Below are 20,053 nucleotides of genomic sequence, written 5' to 3'. Positions count from 1 at the left end.
TCGCGTCGGGACGGGGTCCCCCCACGCCGAGGCCCCTGTCAGGAACGTCTCAGCCGGGCGCCCCAGAGCCCCGGGAGCAGAAGCCCTCGCGCCCCAGGCCAGTGGCGCTGACCCCAGGGTCCCCTCCGACCCACTCTCGCTTCTCGGGAAGCCCCGCCCCGTGCGCAGTGACGTCGGACGTCGCCGCCGGCCGGCGCTGGGGGGGGTCGGTGTGGGGGAGAATGGCCGCTGCCGCCGTCACCCGCGGGACCCCGGGAGGTAAGAGTCAGGCCGCCGCCCGCCGCTCCGCCCCCGCGCCAGGGGGCGCCGCTCGCCGCGCCCCGACGTGAGCTCGGCGCTGGGGACCACCGTGCCTCCCCCGCCTCGCCCCGCCGCCCGCTCCCGTCCTCCTCCCCTGCACCAGGGGGCGCCGCTCGCGGGCCCCGCCGCGGACCTTCGCGTGCGGGGGACCCGGCACCCCGGCGCCGGCCCTGACCCCCGTCTGCCGCGCGCGCGGACTCCGTCCCGTGGCTTCTCCAGAACCTCCCTGGGTGCACACCGGACCCTCCCACCCCGGAGGTCCCGCCGGGATCCCCGGCCCCGCCGTGGGGGCCGCCCCGCGCCGTCGCGCCCTCAGTCGGGTCCCGCTCCTGCTCCGCACCTTGGCCGGCTGCCCAGCCAGGACTGCGCACCTGGGCCCCGGGGCGGAGTCCTAACCCGGGCTTCCCTGCGCACGGCGTAGCGGGGACCGGCCTCCTCCCCCTCTCCATCCCCGAACACCTGGTGCCTCCGGCGCGCCGAGCCTCCTCCAGCTCCCATCTGTTCCCCCAGAAGGGCGGAGGCTCGGGCCGGAGACCGAGCGGTGGATGGGGTAGGGGAGGCCTGGGGCCTGTGGGGAGAGGAGTGCTGGTGGTGGAGTGGGCTGTGGGCTCAGTGGCAGGGGCAGGCTGTCCTGAGGGTGGGAAACTGAGTCTGCGGATCTAGCCCAAATACTGCCAGTCCTTGACCAACCTGGAGGAGACAGCTGGGTGAGGTCAGTTATCAGATCTGCCCGTCCCCTTGGGAAAACCAAAGGGAAGGAACTCAGGGTGTGTCTTCTCAGGCTTAGCTTGCCACCCAGACTTCGATCTCCTGTCCTCCCCCAGCAGCCAGGCAGGCTTGGCACACCATCCTACAAACTTGATGTCCCCATTTCCAGCCCCCGGGTCCTGACATCTTAGTCCTAGCCTAGCTGTTGGCCTTCTGAGGTTGCAGTCCTACTTATGAATCTTCTCCCTTCCCCTCATTGCCCCATTTCTTTCTGACCACTCTTTTCTGTCCTTTCACCCTACTTATGTTGGTTTCTGTCCCTGAAGGGTCACTCATCTCCATTCCCCAGCTCTACTGTCACATTGTCCAGCCCTTCCTCTCTTTGCCTCATCTTTCCCAGATATCAAAATCCAGTAATGTACCCTTTCCCCACCTCATGCTCCTCATACTGAATTATTGTGGGGGCTTCTGCCATGACCTTATTCTCTCCCTTCCCAGCACAGACTCCCCCTCCCCCCGGCCCCTCAGGCCGGGGGTGACCTTGGCCCCTGGAGTCCTCACCATGAATACCAAGGACACCACTGAGGTTGCTGGTGAGTTCACAAGCCAAGTTCCCAGTTTGGGTACAGATTTGTTCTCCCCACACTGGATGACCCTCTGATTCTTGGCTCATTACCCTCTTCCTGGTTGTAGTTTTTCCTAGAGCCCTGAATTGCCTTCAGCCCTTTTCCCCTGGGCCTCCTCTCATCCCAGTGCCAGAGGGGCCACTAAACTCTGCCTTCTGTTCCCTCTAGAAAACAGCCACCACCTGAAGATCTTCCTCCCCAAGAAACTGCTGGAGTGTCTTCCTCGATGCCCACTGCTGCCTCCAGAACGGCTACGCTGGAATACAAATGAGGTTTTCTAGGGAGATTGAGGGTTTCTGGCCCAGCAAGGCCTAGTGGGGAGTGGAGGATGAGGAGGTGTTTTTGTGTCCGTGGACAGGCCTCAGCACAGAGCACTGCTGTAGGCTCTTGGGGCTGGGGGTGGGGGTTATAGAGGTACAAAGACAGGGATCTTGTAGGTGCTCACTTCTTTCTAACACATCCACCCAGGTAAAAACAACAGTTACTGCTAGCTAGCTAAGTATTTCTTACATACTAGATACCATGCTAAGCATTTGGCCTGTTACTTTGAATTATTACCCTTGTCAGTAATGGTGAAACTGATTTACCTCTTGTGGCTAATCTTACTCCAAAGCCTGTTAGATGTGTGTGTGTGTGTTGTTGTTTTTTTTTGTGTGTGTGTGTTTGTAGTGGTGGTGATACCAGGGCTTGAACTCAGGGCTTCCTTTGCTCTCAATTTTTCCACTCCTGGCTGGTGTTCTGCCATTTGAGCCACACCTCCTATCCAACATCTTTGCTTCCTAATTGGAGATGGAATCTTATTGACTTTCTTGCCTGGGCTGAAAAGTGATCCTCAGATCTCAGCCTTCTGAGTAACTAGCATTACAGCCACAAGCTACCAACACCTGGTGTTATTTTTGTTTTGTTTTGTTTCTTAAGATAGGGTGTCAGTATGTAGCCCAGGCTGATGCTGAACTCAAGATCCTCAGAGTATTGTGATTATAGGTGTGCCCTACCATGCCTGTTTGACAGCCCCTGCTTTTCACCACCAACCTATACTGGCTCTTTTTAGAGGTCACAGTCCTTTTGTTGCATACCTGTATTCTGTACAACTAGTGCTTCATATTTAGTTGGTGGTTGATAACTATTGATTTGATATAACTGATAGTAAAAGGGAGTGTGTATGCATGTAATTATAAGGACTGCAGAACTGTCAGATTCATGCTGGCAATAGAACTTCATGGAGCATCTACAAATCTCATAGGATAACTGGAGATGTGTGTACATGGCATTTCAGGCTTGTGCAACACTAACAGGAAGGGAGAACTGTTCAGGACCTGTGCAGGGAGGAATCGGTCGGCCCATCCAGCGGGAGTGTGGGTGACACATAGGTAAATAGTGGCAGTGGTGTGCTCCCTCATTGGGAGAACCTGGGGATCAAGCTTCAGGAACTGGACATCTTGGTAACGTCAAACAATTGGAGTTTCTCCTCTCCAATAAACTACCCAGAAAAAAGCTGGAAGTGGCTCTGTGGCTCACTTGGTAGAGCATTAGCCTTGAGTAAGAAGAAGCTCATGGATAGTGTCTGGGCCTTGAGTTCAAGCCTCAGGACCAGCAAAGCAAAAAGGATGACGAAGTTCAGAACCTGTCTCGGAAGTTATAGGCTTCGGTTGAAAGAGGAAGAAGGAAAGATTAGGTTTTTGTCTGAGATGAAATCTAGGATTCTGAAGAGGGCAATGGAAGGAGGCATGGTCGTACACGCCTATAATCCTGGCACTTAGGCTAAGACAGGAGAACGAGAGTTCAAGGATGTTCTTGACAAGATAGCAAGATCCTGGCCCTCCTTGGGTTCAGATATCTGGACACAATCTCTACTGGCTGCCACAACTCTTCACAACAAAGCCATAAGGCAGTGACCTAGAGACTAGGTTGAGCCCCTCCATGAAAGGCACTCACTGAGTGCCTCCTCTCCTACAGGAGATCGCATCCTACCTGATCACCTTTGAGAAGCATGATGAGTGGCTGTCCTGTGCCCCAAAGACACGGTGAGAAAGTTGTCCAAGGTGGCGAAGTAGCAGGGGGTTCTGGCTTCTGTTCATAGAATTTAAGGCCAGGCTTTCCCTTCTCAGGCCTCAGAATGGATCCATCATCCTCTACAACCGCAAGAAGGTGAAATACCGAAAGGATGGTTACCTGTGGAAGAAGCGGAAGGATGGCAAGACCACCCGAGAGGACCATATGAAGCTCAAGGTCCAGGGCATGGAGGTAAGAGCATCAGGCATCCAGGCATCTGTTCTCATTGCCCTTCTTAAGGACAGTGTCCACCTCTCCCCCTGTCAGTCATCCTTCCCTCCTCACTTACTTTGGATTAGCTGAGCGATCACTTAGCCCATTCTTCCATTTCCCTCCATGAGCCACCTCTCTGAACCATAGGACATTGACTCTAATCCCCCTTCTATAGCATTTTTCTCATTGGTCTAAGCAGTGATGCTCTGAGCCAGGTTTCTCTTCCCAAATCATTGTTCCTGCTCTCAGATGTATTCTTGCTCTTCCCGTAGATTTCTGGGTAGTCCCATATTTGAAATCTAGCCTTTGCTGTGAGGCACCAGCCCCGCTGTTCCCTTCCCTCTGTCCTTCATCTATGACTCAGGGCTGCTGGAACTAGAGAAGGGTGGGAAATAGAGGGGGAGTATGGGGAGAGGGTTGGAGAGGAACTGGTGGAAAGATTGGGATTCCTGCAAAGGGACTGAACAGAGGAAGAGTTGGGGAGCAGACTAGCCCTCCCCCCACCCAGCCTGTCTCCTGGCAGTGTCTCTATGGCTGCTACGTTCACTCTTCCATCGTCCCCACATTCCATCGGCGCTGCTACTGGCTGCTCCAGGTAAGCATGGAATACTCAAGGAGCCAGACTATTCTGGCCCTTTGAGGAATATGGTGTCTGAAAGGACAAATAAGTAGGTTCTAAGAAAGAAGGTGGGAGGTTGGGGGGACCATAAATTGGAGAATTCCTAGAAAGAAAGATTAGGAAGCTGAGCCTCTGGACCCCAAGACCCATAGTTTTCTGTGTGTGCCTTGTGCTCTCAGAACCCTGACATCGTCCTTGTACACTACCTGAACGTCCCAGCCCTAGAAGACTGTGGAAAGGGCTGCAGCCCCATCTTTTGTTCCATCAGCAGCGACCGTCGAGAATGGCTGAAGTGGTCCCGGGAGGAGCTGTTGGGACAGCTGAAGCCCATGTGTAAGGATCAGGGCAAAGATAGAGCTCCAAGGGAGAGTGAGAATGGGGTCTCCCAAAGGCATTGCTTCTGTGCAGAAGCCTGTGGGTGACTGTTCCCCTCCAGACCCAGAGGGTACATTCCTGCAAGGAGCTAGGTTTCCTGTTCAGAATGTGGAGAAGGGAATGAAGACAGCTGTGAGCTACATGGCCAGACAGTCTTGAGGCTGCTGGCCTCTGATCAGCAAGTCAGGGACTTGGATGACCCTGACTTGGGTACTTTGGGTGTCCCCCAGCACTTTCCCTAAATCTCCTGTAGTTCATGGCATCAAGTGGAGCTGCGGGAACGGAACAGAGGAGTTCTCTGTGGAACAGCTGGTACAGCAGATCTTGGACACCCATCCGACCAAGCCTGCACCCAGAACCCACGCCTGTCTCTGCAGTGGGGGCCTTGGTGGGTGTCCCCCCAATATTGAAGCTCTCTTCCCACCTAGCCACACTGTTCTATATGTCTCCATGGGATTTACATGTTGACTTGCAAATCATTTGCATGTCCAGGAAGATGGGCCAAGTGAACAGAGACCTGCCCATCTGGCCTCCACTCCTCATCCTCTATCAAGGCGCCTTGGTAGCCCAACCCTTCTGCCTGCTACCTTTAGCCATTCCTATCCCTAACTCCACCATCCTACCAATTATACCCAGTGTTTGCTTTGTTTCTAGCTAGTACCACCTTGGTTCTGATTTTGTCCTTTTTCATTGCCTTCCCATCTCTCAGCTACTCTCCCAAGCCTAGAGTCCTTCCCTGCATTTGCTCCAGTCCTGTTTGTTTGGGTTTTTTTTCCTTTTTCTTTTTTTGCTGGTCCTGGGGCTCGAACTAAGGCCTAGACTCTGTCCCTGAGCCTCTTTGTGCTCAAGGCTAGCACTCTACCACTTGAGCCCAGCTCCACTTCCAGCCTTTTCTGTGTATGTGGTACTGAGGAATAGAATTGGGGGCTTCATGCATGCTAGGCAGGCACTCTACCACTGAGGCACCTTCCCGGCCCCCAGTCCTGTTTGTTTTGAGGAGAAAGAGAGGGCGAGGGGCTGGGAATGTGGCTTAGTGGTAGAGTGCTTGCCTAGCTACATTCATGAAGCCCCGGGATTGATTCCTCAGCACCACATAAACAGAAAAAGCTGGAAATGGTGCTGTGGTTCAAGTGGTAGAGTGCTAGCCTTGAGCAAAAAGAAGCCAGGCCCTGAGTCCAAGCCCCAGGACTGGCAATATATATATATATATATATATATATATATATATATATATATATATCATTTTTCCATTTAAAGAGAAAGAGGGGCTGGGAATGTGGCCTAGTGGTAAAGTGCTTGCCTCGTATACATGAAGTCCTGGGTTCAATTCCTCAGCACCACAGATAAAGAAAAAGCCGGAAGTGGCGCTGTGGCTCAAGTGGTAGAGTGCTGGCCTTGAGCAAAAAGAAGCCAGAGATAGTGCTCAGGCCCTGAGTCCAAGCCCCAGGGCTGGCAAAAAAGAGAGAGAACTCATTTCTGACCCCTCCAAGTGGTCACAATTAGTATTACATCTTTAGTCTGAAAGTCCCAAGAAATACTTGCTAATGGCATCCAGGAAGAGAAGGATGGAGGAAGATGTATCTTATCCCTTCTCTCCTCCCCACCTATCTCCACTCCAGGTTCAGGAAGTCTTACCCACAAATGCAGCAGCACGAAACATCGTATCATCTCTCCCAAAGTGGAGCCCCGAGCTTTAACCCTGACCTCTGTGCCCCATTCCCAGCCACCCGAACCTCCTCCACTGATAGCTCCACTTCCCCCCGAGCTCCCCAAGGCACACACCTCCCCATCTTCATCATCTTCTTCCTCCTCCTCCTCAGGCTTTGCAGAGCCTTTAGAAGTCAGACCTAGCCCTCCTACCTCTCGGGGTTCGAGAGGAGGCACTGCCATCCTCCTCCTGACAGGACTGGAGCGGCGTACCAGGGGCTTGACACCCACCAGGCACTTGGCTCCACAGGCTGAAAATAGGTCTTCTGTGAGCTTGGCGGTGGTTGTAGGTTCTGAACCCACTGCCCCACCAGCTCCTCCCAGCCCTGCCTTTGACCCTGATCGTTTTCTCAACAGCCCTCAAAGGGGCCAGACATACGGAGGGGGCCATGGGGTGAGCCCAGATTTCCCTGAGGCAGAAGCTTCTCATACCCCCTGCCCTGCCCTAGAGCCTGCTGCTGCCCTGGAGCCCCAAGCAGCCGCTCGGGGGCTCCCTCCACAGGCAGGAGCAGGGGGGAAAAGAGGAAACTGTTTCTTCATCCAAGATGATGATGTTGGGGAGGAGCTCAAGAGCCAGGGAGTCGCCCCACCTGTACCATCACCCCCTCCCTCATCTCCATCCTCCCCTGCCCCTCTGGAGCAATCAGGCAGGGTAGCAAGAGGGGAGGCCTTATTTGGAGGAGCCGGTGGAGCCAGTGAGCTGGAGGCCTTCAGTCTTTCGTCATTCCCAGACCTTATGGGAGAACTCATCAGTGAAGAAGCTTCAGGCATCCCTGCCTCGACGCCCCAGCTCTCACCTGCTCTTAGCACCATCACAGACTTCTCTCCAGAGTGGTCCTACCCAGAGGTGAGTCTAGGCTTAGCTTCTCCCTCCCTGTTTGTTTTCCAATTCCACAAAATGAATATTACTCTTACCTTGTGGGCTGTGACCTAGTTTCCCTTTGTTTTGCCAGTCGCAGGGCTTGGGACTGAGCACTGTCCCTGGCTTCCTTTTGCTCAAGGGTAGCACTCTACTTCTTGAGCCACAGTGCCACTTCTGGCCTTTTCTGTTTATATGGTGCTGAGGAATCAAACCCAGGGCTTCATGCATGCTAGGCAAGCACTCTACCACTAAGTCATATTCCCTGCCCTCCCTTTGTTTTTATGTCTCTTTTTTTCTTCTGGTACTGAGAGGTCAAACCCAGGGCCTTTGGGCATGCTAGGCAAACGCTTTACCACTGTGCCACACTACTGGCCTCTTCGCAACCTCTTGGGTCTCAAGCTCCACCTTTGTCTAAACTGTAGCTTCTCTTCTATTTTCATGGTCCTCTCTTCCTGCCTTCCATGTGTTAGCATGGCTTTGAATCCCCCAGGGATCTCATTCCTTTGGTGACTGTTGAAGGGGAGGGAAATGAGGCTGTTCAGCTCGAAAAATAAAATGTACTGTGGGGATGTGACTTCAGACTTTGAGCAGCTGAAAGTCTATGGTCAGCAGTGGAGAAGTTCTGCTTTATACTGCCTGAGAGGGAAGGGCAGAACTGTAGTGGGGTGAAATAGCCCAAGAGAACTTCCTTCTAATGATAGTTATCTGATACTTCTGGGGAGATCCCAAGTTCCCCATTTCTGGTAGAATATTCTGGTAGAAATATTTTCTCTACTTGACAGAAAGGTTCAAAGGAAGGATAGGTTGGCAACCTAACTAGGTCCTGTCCATCCCTGAGACGCCATGCTCTCACACAGAGCTTGCCATATTGCCATATAGTAGTACTCTCTGAGGCTCTGTGTAAATGTGTTGGGTGGACATCTCGCCGCAGTCACATGGCTCTCTGACTTCTGTCTGCAGGGTGGAGTCAAGGTGCTCATCACTGGCCCTTGGACGGAGGCAGCAGAGCATTATTCCTGTGTCTTTGATCACATCGCAGTGCCAGCCTCACTTGTCCAGCCTGGTGTCTTACGCTGCTACTGCCCTGGTATGGGGATTGGGCATGGTATGGGAAGGAACTGACATTTGGACAGTTAGGACAGGTCAGAACCTCTGGGCTTCCAGGAAGCACTGGAACACATAGGTTGTTATGAGAACACAAAACTTCTGCCAGGTGCCAAGCTCCCCGGCAGGCAGAACAGCCTGGCCTCAGTTGTCAGAAAATCTAGGATCTGGCCCAAGAAATTTTCTTGCTAACTACCAATGGTTTTAGATCACTCTATCCCTTTCTTGTGTGGTTGGTTTCCCCTCCTGTAAATTCAGGCATTTGACATAAGGAACCCATCATGTCTAGTGTCCATCTAATTGCTGGCATACCCCAAGGTATCCTACGCCAGTGTAGAGAGAATGAAAAAGCACAGGTACTTTTCTCACTGACCAGTCCTGAGACCAAAGGACCTTAGCTCTTATTTTTTATTTATTTTTAATTTCCTGAACTTAAAAGGTTGTACAAGCCGGTTACAATTTAAAATGTCCAGCTAAGTGTTCCAGTACTTTTCCATCAGAAGATTTCCCTTCCATTTTTCTCCCCAACATTAGCTTTTAGATGTGAGTGTCCAGTACAGTAACCTTTAGTCACATGTGCCTAGTTAATTCAAATTTAAAATTGATTTCCTCATTTGCACTGAGAAAGTAGCCACACAGACTAATTTGGGTAGAAAATATATCCATCACTGCAAAGTTCTGGAAGGCACTGGTCTAGACTGAACTTCCTGCTCTTCTGCCACACCCTTACCCCTGACCCTGTGCTTACCAGTCAGCCTTCCTGTGGAACCCAGGGACCAAGGGAGTGACAAGTTGACAGCTTTGCCGTCCATGAGTGTATTCTTTACATTCTCCACAGCCCCACTCAACTGTGTATGGAAGGAAAGGGAATGAGTCTAGAGAAACTGGGAAAAAGTAGGAAAGTAGAAAAGTAGGTCAAAGCCTGATAATTTCATCCAGTAGGCCTTAGACAGTTTCTCCTGGGCCCTGCTTAGGAGTAGCCAGAGCCGTTTTCCTCCATTTTAGTAATAGGGCTGTGACTGACTCTGGTCTAATGGATTAAAGGGTTTAAAAGCCACCATCAAATTGTTAATAAGAATAGGTAGTCCTTGATCATCAGCTTCCAGACATTTTTGCTGAATAACAAACACACTTGAGGGCTAGGGATATGGCCTAGTGGCAAGAGTGCTTGTCTTGTATACATGAGGCCCTGGGTTCAATTCCCCAGTACCACATATATAGAAAATGGCCAGAAGTGGTGCTGTGGCTCAAGTGGCAGAGTGCTAGCCTTGAGCAAAAAGAAGCCAGGGACAGTGCTCAGGCCCTGAGTCCAAGCCCCAGGACTGGCCAAGAAAAGAAAAAAAAAAAAAGCAACACTTGAGAGTCTAGACTCTAAGCTTTCTTTGGTCCCTAGTAGATACAAAGTTCTTGAACAAGTGGATGGACTCCCCTCTGTGTTAGTATCAAGACCACTTACTGAAGCCAGGGGCCTCTTGCGAGTCTGGGAGTGGGAGAGAAAAACGGGACAATCATGGCTGTGACGCAGACAGCCAAAAGAGGAGCCAGGCAGAGTCCTTCATGATGCTCCTGCTCTCCCCAGCCCATGAAGTGGGGCTGGTATCTTTACAGGTAGCAGGGCGAGAAGGGCCCCTCTCTGCTTCTGTGCTCTTCGAGTATCGAGCCCGCCGATTCCTGTCTCTGCCAAGTACACAGCTTGATTGGTTGTCACTGGACGGTGAGTACGGAACCCTCCGACCCTGTCAGGCTCTCCACAGTCTTTGAACATAACACACTCCTAGAGCCCTCAGGGAGCCATTAGACACACATTCTCTCTCTCTCTCTCTCTCTCTCTCTCTCTCTCTCTCTCTCTTTCTCTCTCTCTCCCACCCTGTTTCATTGGTCTTTTCAGTTTTTGTTTTGTTTTTTTTTGTTCCAGGCCTGGGTCTTGAACTCAAGGCCTGTATATTGCCCCTGAGGTTTTTTTTTTTTTTTTTTTTTTTTTTTTGCCTAAGGCTAGCACCCTTACCATGAGTCAGACCTCCAGTTCCAGCTCTCACAAAATTATCTGCTTGGGGGGCTGGGAATATGGCCTAGTGGCAAGAGTGCTTGACTCATATACATGAAGCCCTCTGGGTTCGATTCACCAGCACCACATATATAGAAAACGGCCAGAAGTGGCACTGTGGCTCAAGTGGCAGAGTGCTAGCCTTGAGCAAAAAAAGAAGCCAGGGACAGTGCTCAGGCCCTGAGTCCAAGGCCCAGGACTGGCAAAAAAAAAAAAAAAAAAAAAAAAAAAAAAATTATCTGCTTGGTATGGCTCTGAATTTCCATCTTCAGATCCCAGCCTCCTGAGTAGCTAGGATTATAGGCGTGAGCCACTGGCCCACACTTAGAAAGTGAAATTTTTATACCTTATTTTTTTGCACTATTTGTTTGTTGAGACACTGACTCACTAACCCAGGCTGACCTCAAACTCCTGATTTTCATGCCTCAGCCTCCCAAGTACCGAGATAACATGCTCAGCTCAAAAAATGGAAGTTTTTTTTATTACTGCTTAGTGATACCTACTGCTAAAATCATGGTTTTCTTTTTTATTTTTATTTATTTCGGCCAGTCCTGGGGCTTGAACTCAGGCTAGTACTCTACCACTTGAGCCACAGCACCACTTCTGGCTTCTATATATGGGGTGCTGAGGAATTGAACCCAGGGCTTCATGTATATGAGGCAAGCACTCTACCACTAGGCCATATTCCCAGTCCCGGTGTTCTTTTTTATACAAACACACAGAGGCAACTCATACACACTTTTGTGTTTATGTGTATGTGTGTGAGTGTGCATGTATTAAGTCTACTACTGTTTTTCTGCTTCTTTGTCTTGGGCCTTTTAGAACTTTGTATCTGCCCTGCTGCTTTTGTTGTTATTGTTATTGGTCATGGGCCTTGAACTCGGCCCGGGTGCTATCCCTGAGCTCTTTTGCTCAAGGCTAGTGCTCTACCACTTTGAGCCACAGTGCCACTTCCTATTTTCCAGTGGCTAATTGGAGATAAGAAGCTCAGTGAGTTTGCTGCCTGGGCTGGCTTCAAACCAAGATCCTCAGATCTAAGCCTCTTGAGTAGCTAAGATTACAAGCATGAGTCACTAGTGCCCAGCAAGGCACTGGTCTTTCTTGCCTCACTTTTTTTTTTTTGGCCAGTCCTGGGACTTGAACTCAGGTCCTGAGCACTGTCCCTGAGCTTCTTTTTGCTCAAGGCTAACACTCTACCATTTGAGCCAAAGCACCACTGCCAGCTTTTTCTTTTCTTTTCTCTTTGTTGTTTGTAATGGGGCTTGAACTCTGGGCCTGGGCCCTGTCACTTCCAGCTTTTTCTGTTTATGTACCCAGGGCTTCATTCATGCAAGGCAAGCCCTCTACCACTAAGCCACATTCCCAGCCCTTGCCTCACTTTTGTATCCACTCTTCTTGCAAAGCTTGAGTGTGTGTGTTGGGTGCCCTGTGTGAGACTCAAGTCTGCCTACTATGAGACCTTGTTAGGTTTCTTGGTGCTGTTCTGTAACTGTTCATCATTGCCTTATTTCTTCTGTGGGTCTTCTCTTTCCCCTTTCTTCTCATTTCTCCTTGAACCCAGTGGCTTAGCTTGTATTCTTTTTGTAGCTTTGTCTCATCTCTCCTTGCCTTCACCTTGATTTTTTCCCCCTTCTCTCTTCTCAGTCCTACCACATTTCTGCTGGTGATTTTTTACTCCTCTCCTCTGCTGTCATCTCTATGCCTTCATCCACCCTACTATCCTGGCATCTCAGAACATGCCAGGCTTCATTCACCCTGTTTCCCTGTGCTTATTTTCCATAGGCTCTAATCTCCTACCTGCTTTGTCCTTGTTTGATCTCAGAAAGGGACAAATAATAGCTTGGGTTGTATGTGTGCTTGTGTGTATGCACGTGTATGTATGTGTGTATATTTGTGTATAGGGTTGGGGGAGGAGGAGGAGGAGGAAGAGGAATGGCCTTGGCTATCTGATTTTCCACCTTCCCTTCCCACCTTCTTTGTGGACAGCTGTGGTGGGCTGGGAGGAGGGGGCGGTGCTTTTCAAATCACTTCCTGAGTCCTTTTGCACTGTAGTTTGCCCAAGAGGAGGGACCATGAGCCTTTCAGCTCCAACATGGGTGATGAAGGTAGCATCTGGGGCTACCTGGGGAACACACTGCCTAGGAGGAGGCTGGGTTTGTCCTGTGTGATTTCGGGTGGCTTAGGGGGATGGCTGTTGGGGGAATTTTTTTTTTTTTTTTTTTTGGCCAGTCCTGGGGCTTGGACTCAGGGCCTGAGCGCTGTCCCTGGCTTCTTTTTGCTCAAGGCTAGCACTCTACCACTTGAGCCACAGCGCCCCTTCTGGCCATTTTCTGTATATGTGGTGCTGGGGAATCGAACCCAGGGCCTCATGTATATGAGGCAGGCACTCTTGCCACTAGGCCATACCCCCAGCCCAAGGGAATTCTTTTTTTTTTTTTTTTTTTTTTTTTTTGGCCAGTCCTGGGCCTTGGACTCAGGGCCTGAGCACTGTCCCTGGCTTCTTCCCGCTCAAGGCTAGCACTCTGCCACTTGAGCCACAGCGCCGCTTCTGGCCGTTTTCTGTATATGTGGTGCTGGGGAATCGAACCTAGGGCCTCGTGTATCCGAGGCAGGCACTCTTGCCACTTGGCTATATCCCCAGCCCCCAAGGGAATTCTTGTTACTTCTGTCTTAAAGGAGATTGCTTTGGTTCTGAATCCTGAGTCTAAGCTATAGGTGGGATTAAGAGCCCTGGTTTAAGGACTGAGCCCTGGTGATAGACTTTATTTAGAAAGTGAGTAGGAAAAAGGGGAAAAGAATAGAATATGATTTGGTGTCTTCGCCCCCTCACCCCCAGATCTTGGATGGGTCCAATTGCAGTGTTCCCTCCATCACCCAGACCCTGTCCATTTAGCTTCCCATCTCCATTCCCTGCAGACAACCAGTTCCGGATGTCCATCCTAGAGCGGCTAGAGCAGATGGAGAAGCGTATGGCAGAGATTGCAGCAGCTGGGCAGGCCCCTTGCCGGGATCCTGAGGCTCCTCTAATTCAGGTAGTTCCATTAGAAGGGCAGTGGTCTATTATGGGGAACAGGGAGATACACCTAAAGAAAATGCCTATAGTGTATGAATCTGGTTGCCTGTCCCCAGCCGCTTGCTTCAGCCAGTCATCCTCCCTGTCCCTGACATCACACTGCTCCCACCCCCACCCCGTGGAAGAGTGGCTATTTCTGGGCACTCTCCTGGCATGACAAGCGTCAGACTATTTCTGGTCTGAAGAAGGGTGGTGGTGAGGGAGAAGGTGGGGGAGGGGGAGGGGTCAGGAGAGTTGGGGCCTAGCATTTTGTGGGTCCCATGTCTCTGAAGAAATAGAGATGGGGGACTGAGTGCTGGTGGCTCACACCTATAATCCTAGCTACTCAGGAGGCTGAGATCTGGAGATCATTGTTCAAAGTCAAGAAAGTTTAGTGAGACTAGTATCTCCAATCAACCACCCAAAAACTGGAAGTAGAGCTGTGGTTCAAAGTAGGAGAGCACTAGCCTTGAGCACAAAAGCCCAAGAACAGCGCCCAGGCCCTTAGTTCAAGCCTCAGGACCACCAACAACTAATAGAGACAAAGAAAAAGGATTGGAAAGTCCTGCTTCTGATGGAGACTAGCCATGTGTGGACAGGGCACCCATCTGGACTGATGTGGAGAGACAATATGGGCAAAGCTGTGCAAGGTCTGGCAGCCAGAGCAGCTGTGGAGTAAGTGGGCTATGGGAGGAGTGGACCATGGGATAGAGGCCACACAGGAACTTCAACTGGGAGAACCAGTGAACCATGAGAACCTGGAGCAGAATGTGATGAAGTGGCACAATTAGAAGTCAGGAGAACAGTCTTAGGAGACCAGATGCCCACGTCTCTGAACATGAGTGTGTGTACTGCAGGATGAAGGCCAGGGTCCTGGGTTCGAGGCACGGGTGGTGGTGTTGGTAGAGAGCATGATCCCACGATCTACCTGGAGGGGTCCTGATCGCCTGACTCATGGAAGCCCCTTCCGTGGCATGAGCCTTTTGCATCTGGCTGCCGCCCAGGGCTATGCTCGTCTCATCGAGACCCTGAGCCAGTGGCGGTGAGTAGGGACAACAGGGAGGGAACTGAGTGGCAGTTGGGACAGTTGGGGCGAGGGGAGAAGAGGACAAGCATTTGGGGAAATTATAATGTTCCCTGACTTAAAACACATAGATTCCTTGGTCCCCTTCAACGGACTTTTCTCTGGCTGTTTCACCCCACTTGGTGCTTCTAAACAGCTGGCTTCCTAGTCTCTTTATTTCTGATGTTTCTACGCTCCCCTTTTTTCCCTAACTGGGCTCTGGTGTCCTTTCAAACCCTCTAGGAGTGTGGAGACTGGAAGCTTGGACTTAGAGCAAGAGGTTGACCCGCTGAACGTGGATCATTTCTCTTGCACCCCTCTGGTGAGGATGTCAGGTCCCTAAATGCCTGCAGGGCAAGGGGAATTGTTCTCCAAAGGGAAGGTCTTTGAGGATGCAAAGGGTGGGATGGGCCAGGGTTGAGACTTCCACCTGGAAAAGGAAGTCAGGTTCCCTTTCTGCTCTTCAGATGTGGGCTTGTGCCTTGGGACACTTGGAAGCTGCTGTGCTCCTCTTCCGCTGGAACCGACAGGCGCTGAGCATTCCTGACTCTCTGGGCCGTCTACCCCTGTCTGTGGCTCATTCAAGGGGGCATGTGCGCCTTGCTCGCTGCCTTGAGGAACTGCAGAGACAGGAGGCTTCAGTGGACCCCCTACTTGCCCTATCACCACCTTCCTCCAGCCCAGACACTGGTGAGGGCTGGCTCGGATCTTTTTTTGAGAGGGATATGGTCTGTCACAGCCAGGGCAAAGCCACAGTGCAGGAGAGAAATTAGGACTGGAGGTAAGAATGGGAATAGGAGCAAGAATAGCCAGGGAGACTGAGATGAAAGATGAGGGTAGGAGACTTGAGAGTGGCCAGTTGCTCCTGCTACCTCACCTTCTTCCCTTGCCTCACAGGTCTCAGCAGTGTTTCCTCACCCTCAGAGCTGTCAGATGGCACTTTCTCCATCACATCAGCCTACTCTAGTGCCCCAGATGGGAGTCCTCCCACTGCTCCTCTGCCAGCCTCTGAAGTTATTATGGAGGAGATGGTCTCGGGCCCACTCTCCTCTGGTGCACCAGAAACCCCCTTACTCATGGATTATGAGGCCACCAACTCCAAAGGGTCCTCACCTTCCCCTCCTGCCTTCCTGCCAGCACCAGATGATGGAGCTGCTCCAGAGGACACTGACAGCCCATCAGCTGTGGATGTGATCCCGGTACTGCTTCTGTGGATAGAATCTCAAGGGCCAGCTTTAGGTCAAGTTAGGCAGATACTCTGTGAGCAGAATCAGTGTGGCTAGTTTGATAAGAAGGCCCATTTACCACTTGGGGACATGCAAGGTACCTCTCTGCTTAGCTTCTTTCAGACTTGGTGACACAGCAGTCATGAGGCAGCAGTGGTTAAGAATTCTGAGGAATACATTCACTTAGAACTGGATTAGAGGAGTTACCTGTTAATCCATACAGGGAAAAAGTTATTGAGGAACTAGGGAATGGAGGGCGAGGATGTAAGCACCAGGGCTGACAAGATGGAGATACTGGGCAGTGATCTGAGGTAAGGAGGAGGCTTGCAGGTGGTAAAAGCTAAGGAAGTCTTACAGAATGAATCAGTAGCCAAGTGCTAGACCTATCTGCTTTAGAGGCCAGTGAGTAAAATAGAAAGCAATCTGAATTTTAAAGAGAAAGAACCCGAAACAAGCTGCATGGAATGTGGCCAGCAGGAAGTGCTACAGGCCTCAGGGCTAGAACAAAGGCCAGAACCATTTGCCAGGGTGTCATGTAGTCAGCAGGCCTTGGGCTAGTTCTTGGAGAGCTGAAGGCCGTGGATTGAGAAGCATTGCAAGGCTTGTGGGGAGGAGGTGCTGGTTGACTGTCATGGGACAGGGCTAGGCGGCAGTGATAGTAACCCTATTTGCTTGGCTCTTTATTTTTTTTTTTTTGCTTGGCTCTTGAATCCCCATATGGGTTATCTTTTTCTTTTTAGCAGTACTGGGGTTTGAACTCAAGGCCTAGTGCTTATCAAGCAAGCAAAAAGGGGTTTACCAGCCCTTTTTGCTTTAGTTATTTTTCAAACAGGGTCTTGACTCTATGTCCAAGCTGGCCTATTTTCTACTACAAAGATGGAATGATTGGCTCACACTACCATTCCTAGTTTTTTGGTGTGTGGTTTTGTTTTGTTTTCCAATACTGGAGTACTCAGGGTCTCACACTTGCTAGATTGGTGCTCTACCACTTGAGCAACACCTCCAACCCCTTTTATTGTTTTGTTTTGTTTTTGCCAGCCCTGGGGCTTAGACTCAGGGCCTGAGCACTGTCCCTGGCTTCTTTTTGCTCAAGGCTAGCACTCTACCTCTTGAGCCACAGCTCCACTTGTGGCTTTTTCTATACATATGGTGCTGAGGAATGGAACCCAGAGCTTCATGTATGCAAGCCAAGCACTTTACTACTAGGCCATATTCCCAACCTCCTATTGTTTTTTAAAAAGTATTTTTATTAATTTTTTATCAAGTAGTTGTACAAAGGGATTTCAATTCCAGAAGTCAGGTTATGAATACAATGCTTCTTGATCAGTGTTACCTCTCCATCATTCTCTCCTATCTTTCCTTAGCCTATCTCTACCCTTTATTGGTTATTTTGGAGATGGAAATCTAGTGAACTTTTCTGCTCTGGCTGGATTTGTACCTTTGTCCTCTAGATCTTAGCTTCCTGAGTAATCAGCCTCCTGATGTAATAATCCTCCTGTGATTACAGGTGTAATTACTGGCACCTGGCTCACAATCAGCTTTCTATTGGTTGAGGTGGGAATTTCAGGAACTTTATGTCTCAGCTGGCCTTGAACCAGTATCTTCCCAATCTCCCAAGTAGCTAGGACTAAAAGCTTGAGCCAAGTTGCCCAGCTAGTAGGTCCTTCTTATCCTATGTTCTCTGCAACATCTTAGTACACAGGGTTATATCCTCAAAAATGACTGAAAGAGCTCAAAGATGACTTCTGAGGTGTTTGGTGGGGAGACCCGTCAGGACAGGAATATTTGGCAGTTAGGGCCTTGCAGGGCTTACACAGTGTCCCTCTCCACCCAGGTGGACATGATCTCACTGGCCAAGCAGATCATTGAAGCCACGCCAGAGCGGATTAAACGAGAGGACTTCATGGGGCTTCCTGAAGCTGGAGCCTCATTGCGGGAGCGGACGAGCACTGCGGGCCTCAGTGAGACCATGTCCTGGCTGGCCAGCTACCTGGAGAATGTGGACCATTTCCCTAGCTCAGCCCCTTCCAGGTGACCAGTTCAGGACCAAGCCTCCAGACTTCATCTTCAAAGGAAGAAGGGAGGGAGGAAGCAGGCTGACCCACAGCCAACACTTCATCCTGGCTGAGGTCCCTGGGCTTTTGAGAAGGGACTTGACTGGCTGGTAAACAGGGAGGCCACTCTCCAGCTTCCCCTGTGGGACAGGAGGGACAGAAGATGCCCCATGACTTCCCATCTCCCTGTCCTTCACAGTGAACTGCCCTTTGAGCGAGGTCGCCTGACTATGCCTCCAGCACCTTCCTGGGCAGAGTTCCTCTCTGCATCTACCAGTGGCAAGATGGAAAGTGACTTTGCCCTGCTGACACTCTCAGATCACGAGCAACGGGAACTGTATGAGGCAGCCCGAGTCATCCAGACAGCTTTCCGAAAGTACAAGGTCAGGTGGCCAGGGATCTCAGGGGAGTCGGGGGTCCCAGGGCTTCTAGAGAAGAGCAGTGACCAGGCAGGCCTCACATGGATTCTTTCAATCAAGGAGCCCTGGGAGAGCAAGAGTCAGGTTCAATGTCTTTGAGGTGTGCAATAAAATGCTGAAACCTCTTCCCTCAGGGGCGGAGGCTGAAGGAGCAGCAGGAGGTAGCAGCAGCTGTGATCCAACGCTGTTACCGGAAGTACAAGCAGGTAAGATCCTTTTCTCAGAAGCATGCCACCAACACACACTCACACTCCAATCTAGAGAATCCAGGTGCTCTGAGCCCTAACTTCCCTTCTCTCTCCACAAGCTGACCTGGATTGCACTTAAGGTATTAGCCTTGAGGTCTTGAGTGTGAGGTGTGATGATTCTGCTTTTCTGGAATTCTATGAGTTAGAAATCTGTATTAAGTTAGCTGGGGGATGACCCTCAGGGGCAGGGGCTGCGTCTCCATTTTATCCCTTGTCCCTTCTCCCCTTCCCGCAGTTTGCACTCTATAAGAAGATGACCCAAGCAGCCATACTGATCCAGAGCAAATTCCGAAGCTACTATGAACAGAAACGATTTCAGCAGAGTCGGCGAGCGGCCGTGCTCATCCAGCAGCACTATCGTTCCTACCGCCGCAGGCCGGGGCCTCACAGGCCTTCAGGGCCCCTGCCGGCCCGCAACAAGTGAGGCCCCAGCCCTGCAGCCCTCTGCTTCCGCGGCCTCCTCCCCACGGGGCTTCTAAGGGGCTGAGGGCTTGGCAGGGCCTGGAGTCTAGGGTGTATCCCCATCTCTTTTCTGCCACCAGAGGCTCCTTTCTCACCAAGAAGCAGGACCAGGCAGCCAGGAAGATCATGAGATTCCTGAGGCGCTGCCGACACAGGTGGGTCACTGTCCCTTCCTCATGCCGCCTGGGCCCACGGCCGGTCTCTGCTGACTCCCCTGTCCCCGCAGGATGAGGGAGTTGAAGCAGAACCAGGAGCTGGAAGGACTTCCCCAGCCGGGGCTGGCCACCTGACCTGGCCCCGGGGCCAGGAGAGTGCTTTCTGGGGCCGGGGCGCCCCTGTCGGCAGCTTTCCCCCCACATTTTTGTTGGAGCCCTTCGCCTCCACCCCGCGCGGCCCAGCACCTCTCTCCCGGCCGCGCCTCCTCTTTCGGTCCCGCATCTGCAGCTGTGACCCGCGGAGCCCTGCCTGCCCGCGCCCCGCGCCCGCCCCGCCTGCCTGCACCGGCTTGGCCCTTCCTGACTTGCCTTATTTATTTGTCGGACGCGTCACTGAATGTATCCGCCTCGGCCCCACCGCTGCCCGCCGGCGTGCCCGCCCACCTCGGCTCCGCACGCCTGCCCCCTTCCTGGATTGGTCTTCTCCTGCCACCCCGACTCCGGCCGCCCCCTCGGGGCCCGGGGACCGGGGTGCACCGAGGACCGCCCCGAGGGCGGGGGGCCTGTATATACTGTAACATACAGAGTATAGTGAAGAATCTATTTAAGACGCCGCGGGAAGGGCCGCGCGGCCCGACGGGAGCTCCCTTGCGCGGCGGGGCCCCGGCCGGCTCCACGAGCACTTTCTACGTCTGCATGGGCTTGGTTTATACGAATTGCCATTAAACGTCGCTGCACCAGTCAGCCTCCGCCTCTAGTCTATT

At 51.7% G+C, this 20,053-nt stretch overlaps 1 protein-coding gene and 1 long non-coding RNA gene across 8 annotated transcripts; one reads left to right on the top strand and one right to left on the bottom strand.

Annotated features, from left to right (window-relative positions):
* Positions 1–90: 90 nt before the first annotated feature.
* Positions 91–20,029, top strand: Camta2 (calmodulin binding transcription activator 2). 7 transcript variants are annotated; one of them, XM_048365824.1, is made up of 22 exons: positions 91–258; positions 1,507–1,601; positions 1,803–1,906; positions 3,591–3,658; positions 3,743–3,878; positions 4,423–4,494; positions 4,698–4,851; positions 5,147–5,281; positions 6,513–7,447; positions 8,423–8,549; positions 10,146–10,280; positions 13,527–13,642; positions 14,520–14,704; positions 14,969–15,047; positions 15,193–15,415; positions 15,623–15,924; positions 17,786–17,982; positions 18,205–18,388; positions 18,559–18,630; positions 18,908–19,092; positions 19,215–19,289; positions 19,361–20,029. In XM_048365824.1, the coding sequence occupies exons 2-22, from the start codon at positions 1,571–1,573 to the stop codon at positions 19,422–19,424; spliced, it is 3,579 nt and encodes a 1,192-aa protein (XP_048221781.1). In that variant the 5' UTR covers positions 91–258; positions 1,507–1,570; the 3' UTR covers positions 19,425–20,029. The 7 variants fall into 7 exon arrangements, with proteins under 7 accessions (XP_048221781.1, XP_048221783.1, XP_048221780.1 ...); XM_048365823.1 differs by having other exon boundaries at positions 196–258; positions 4,357–4,494; XM_048365820.1 differs by lacking the exon at positions 91–258 and adding an exon at positions 735–850 and having other exon boundaries at positions 4,357–4,494.
* Positions 7,643–12,809, bottom strand: LOC125365641. The gene is made up of 3 exons (XR_007213732.1): positions 11,958–12,809; positions 9,141–9,146; positions 7,643–7,702 (listed from the first exon to the last, which is right to left on the bottom strand). It is a non-coding gene; the product is annotated as an uncharacterized LOC125365641 (long non-coding RNA).
* Positions 20,030–20,053: the final 24 nt, after the last annotated feature.

Source organism: Perognathus longimembris, chromosome 17 (assembly GCF_023159225.1).
Source record: "Perognathus longimembris pacificus isolate PPM17 chromosome 17, ASM2315922v1, whole genome shotgun sequence".
Classification (NCBI taxonomy): domain Eukaryota; kingdom Metazoa; phylum Chordata; class Mammalia; order Rodentia; family Heteromyidae; genus Perognathus; species Perognathus longimembris.
Note: the sequence above shows the minus strand (reverse complement) of the source record. Positions and strands in the feature narration are given on the sequence as shown.

Bases quoted from the DNA above. Each gene is read 5' to 3' on its own strand.
- Camta2 (XM_048365820.1), top strand. The intron at 5,282-6,512 runs GTGGGTGTCCCC...TCTCCACTCCAG, and splicing joins TCTCTGCAGTGGGGGCCTTG to GTTCAGGAAGTCTTACCCAC. The intron at 10,281-13,526 runs GTGAGTACGGAA...CATTCCCTGCAG, and splicing joins TGATTGGTTGTCACTGGACG to ACAACCAGTTCCGGATGTCC.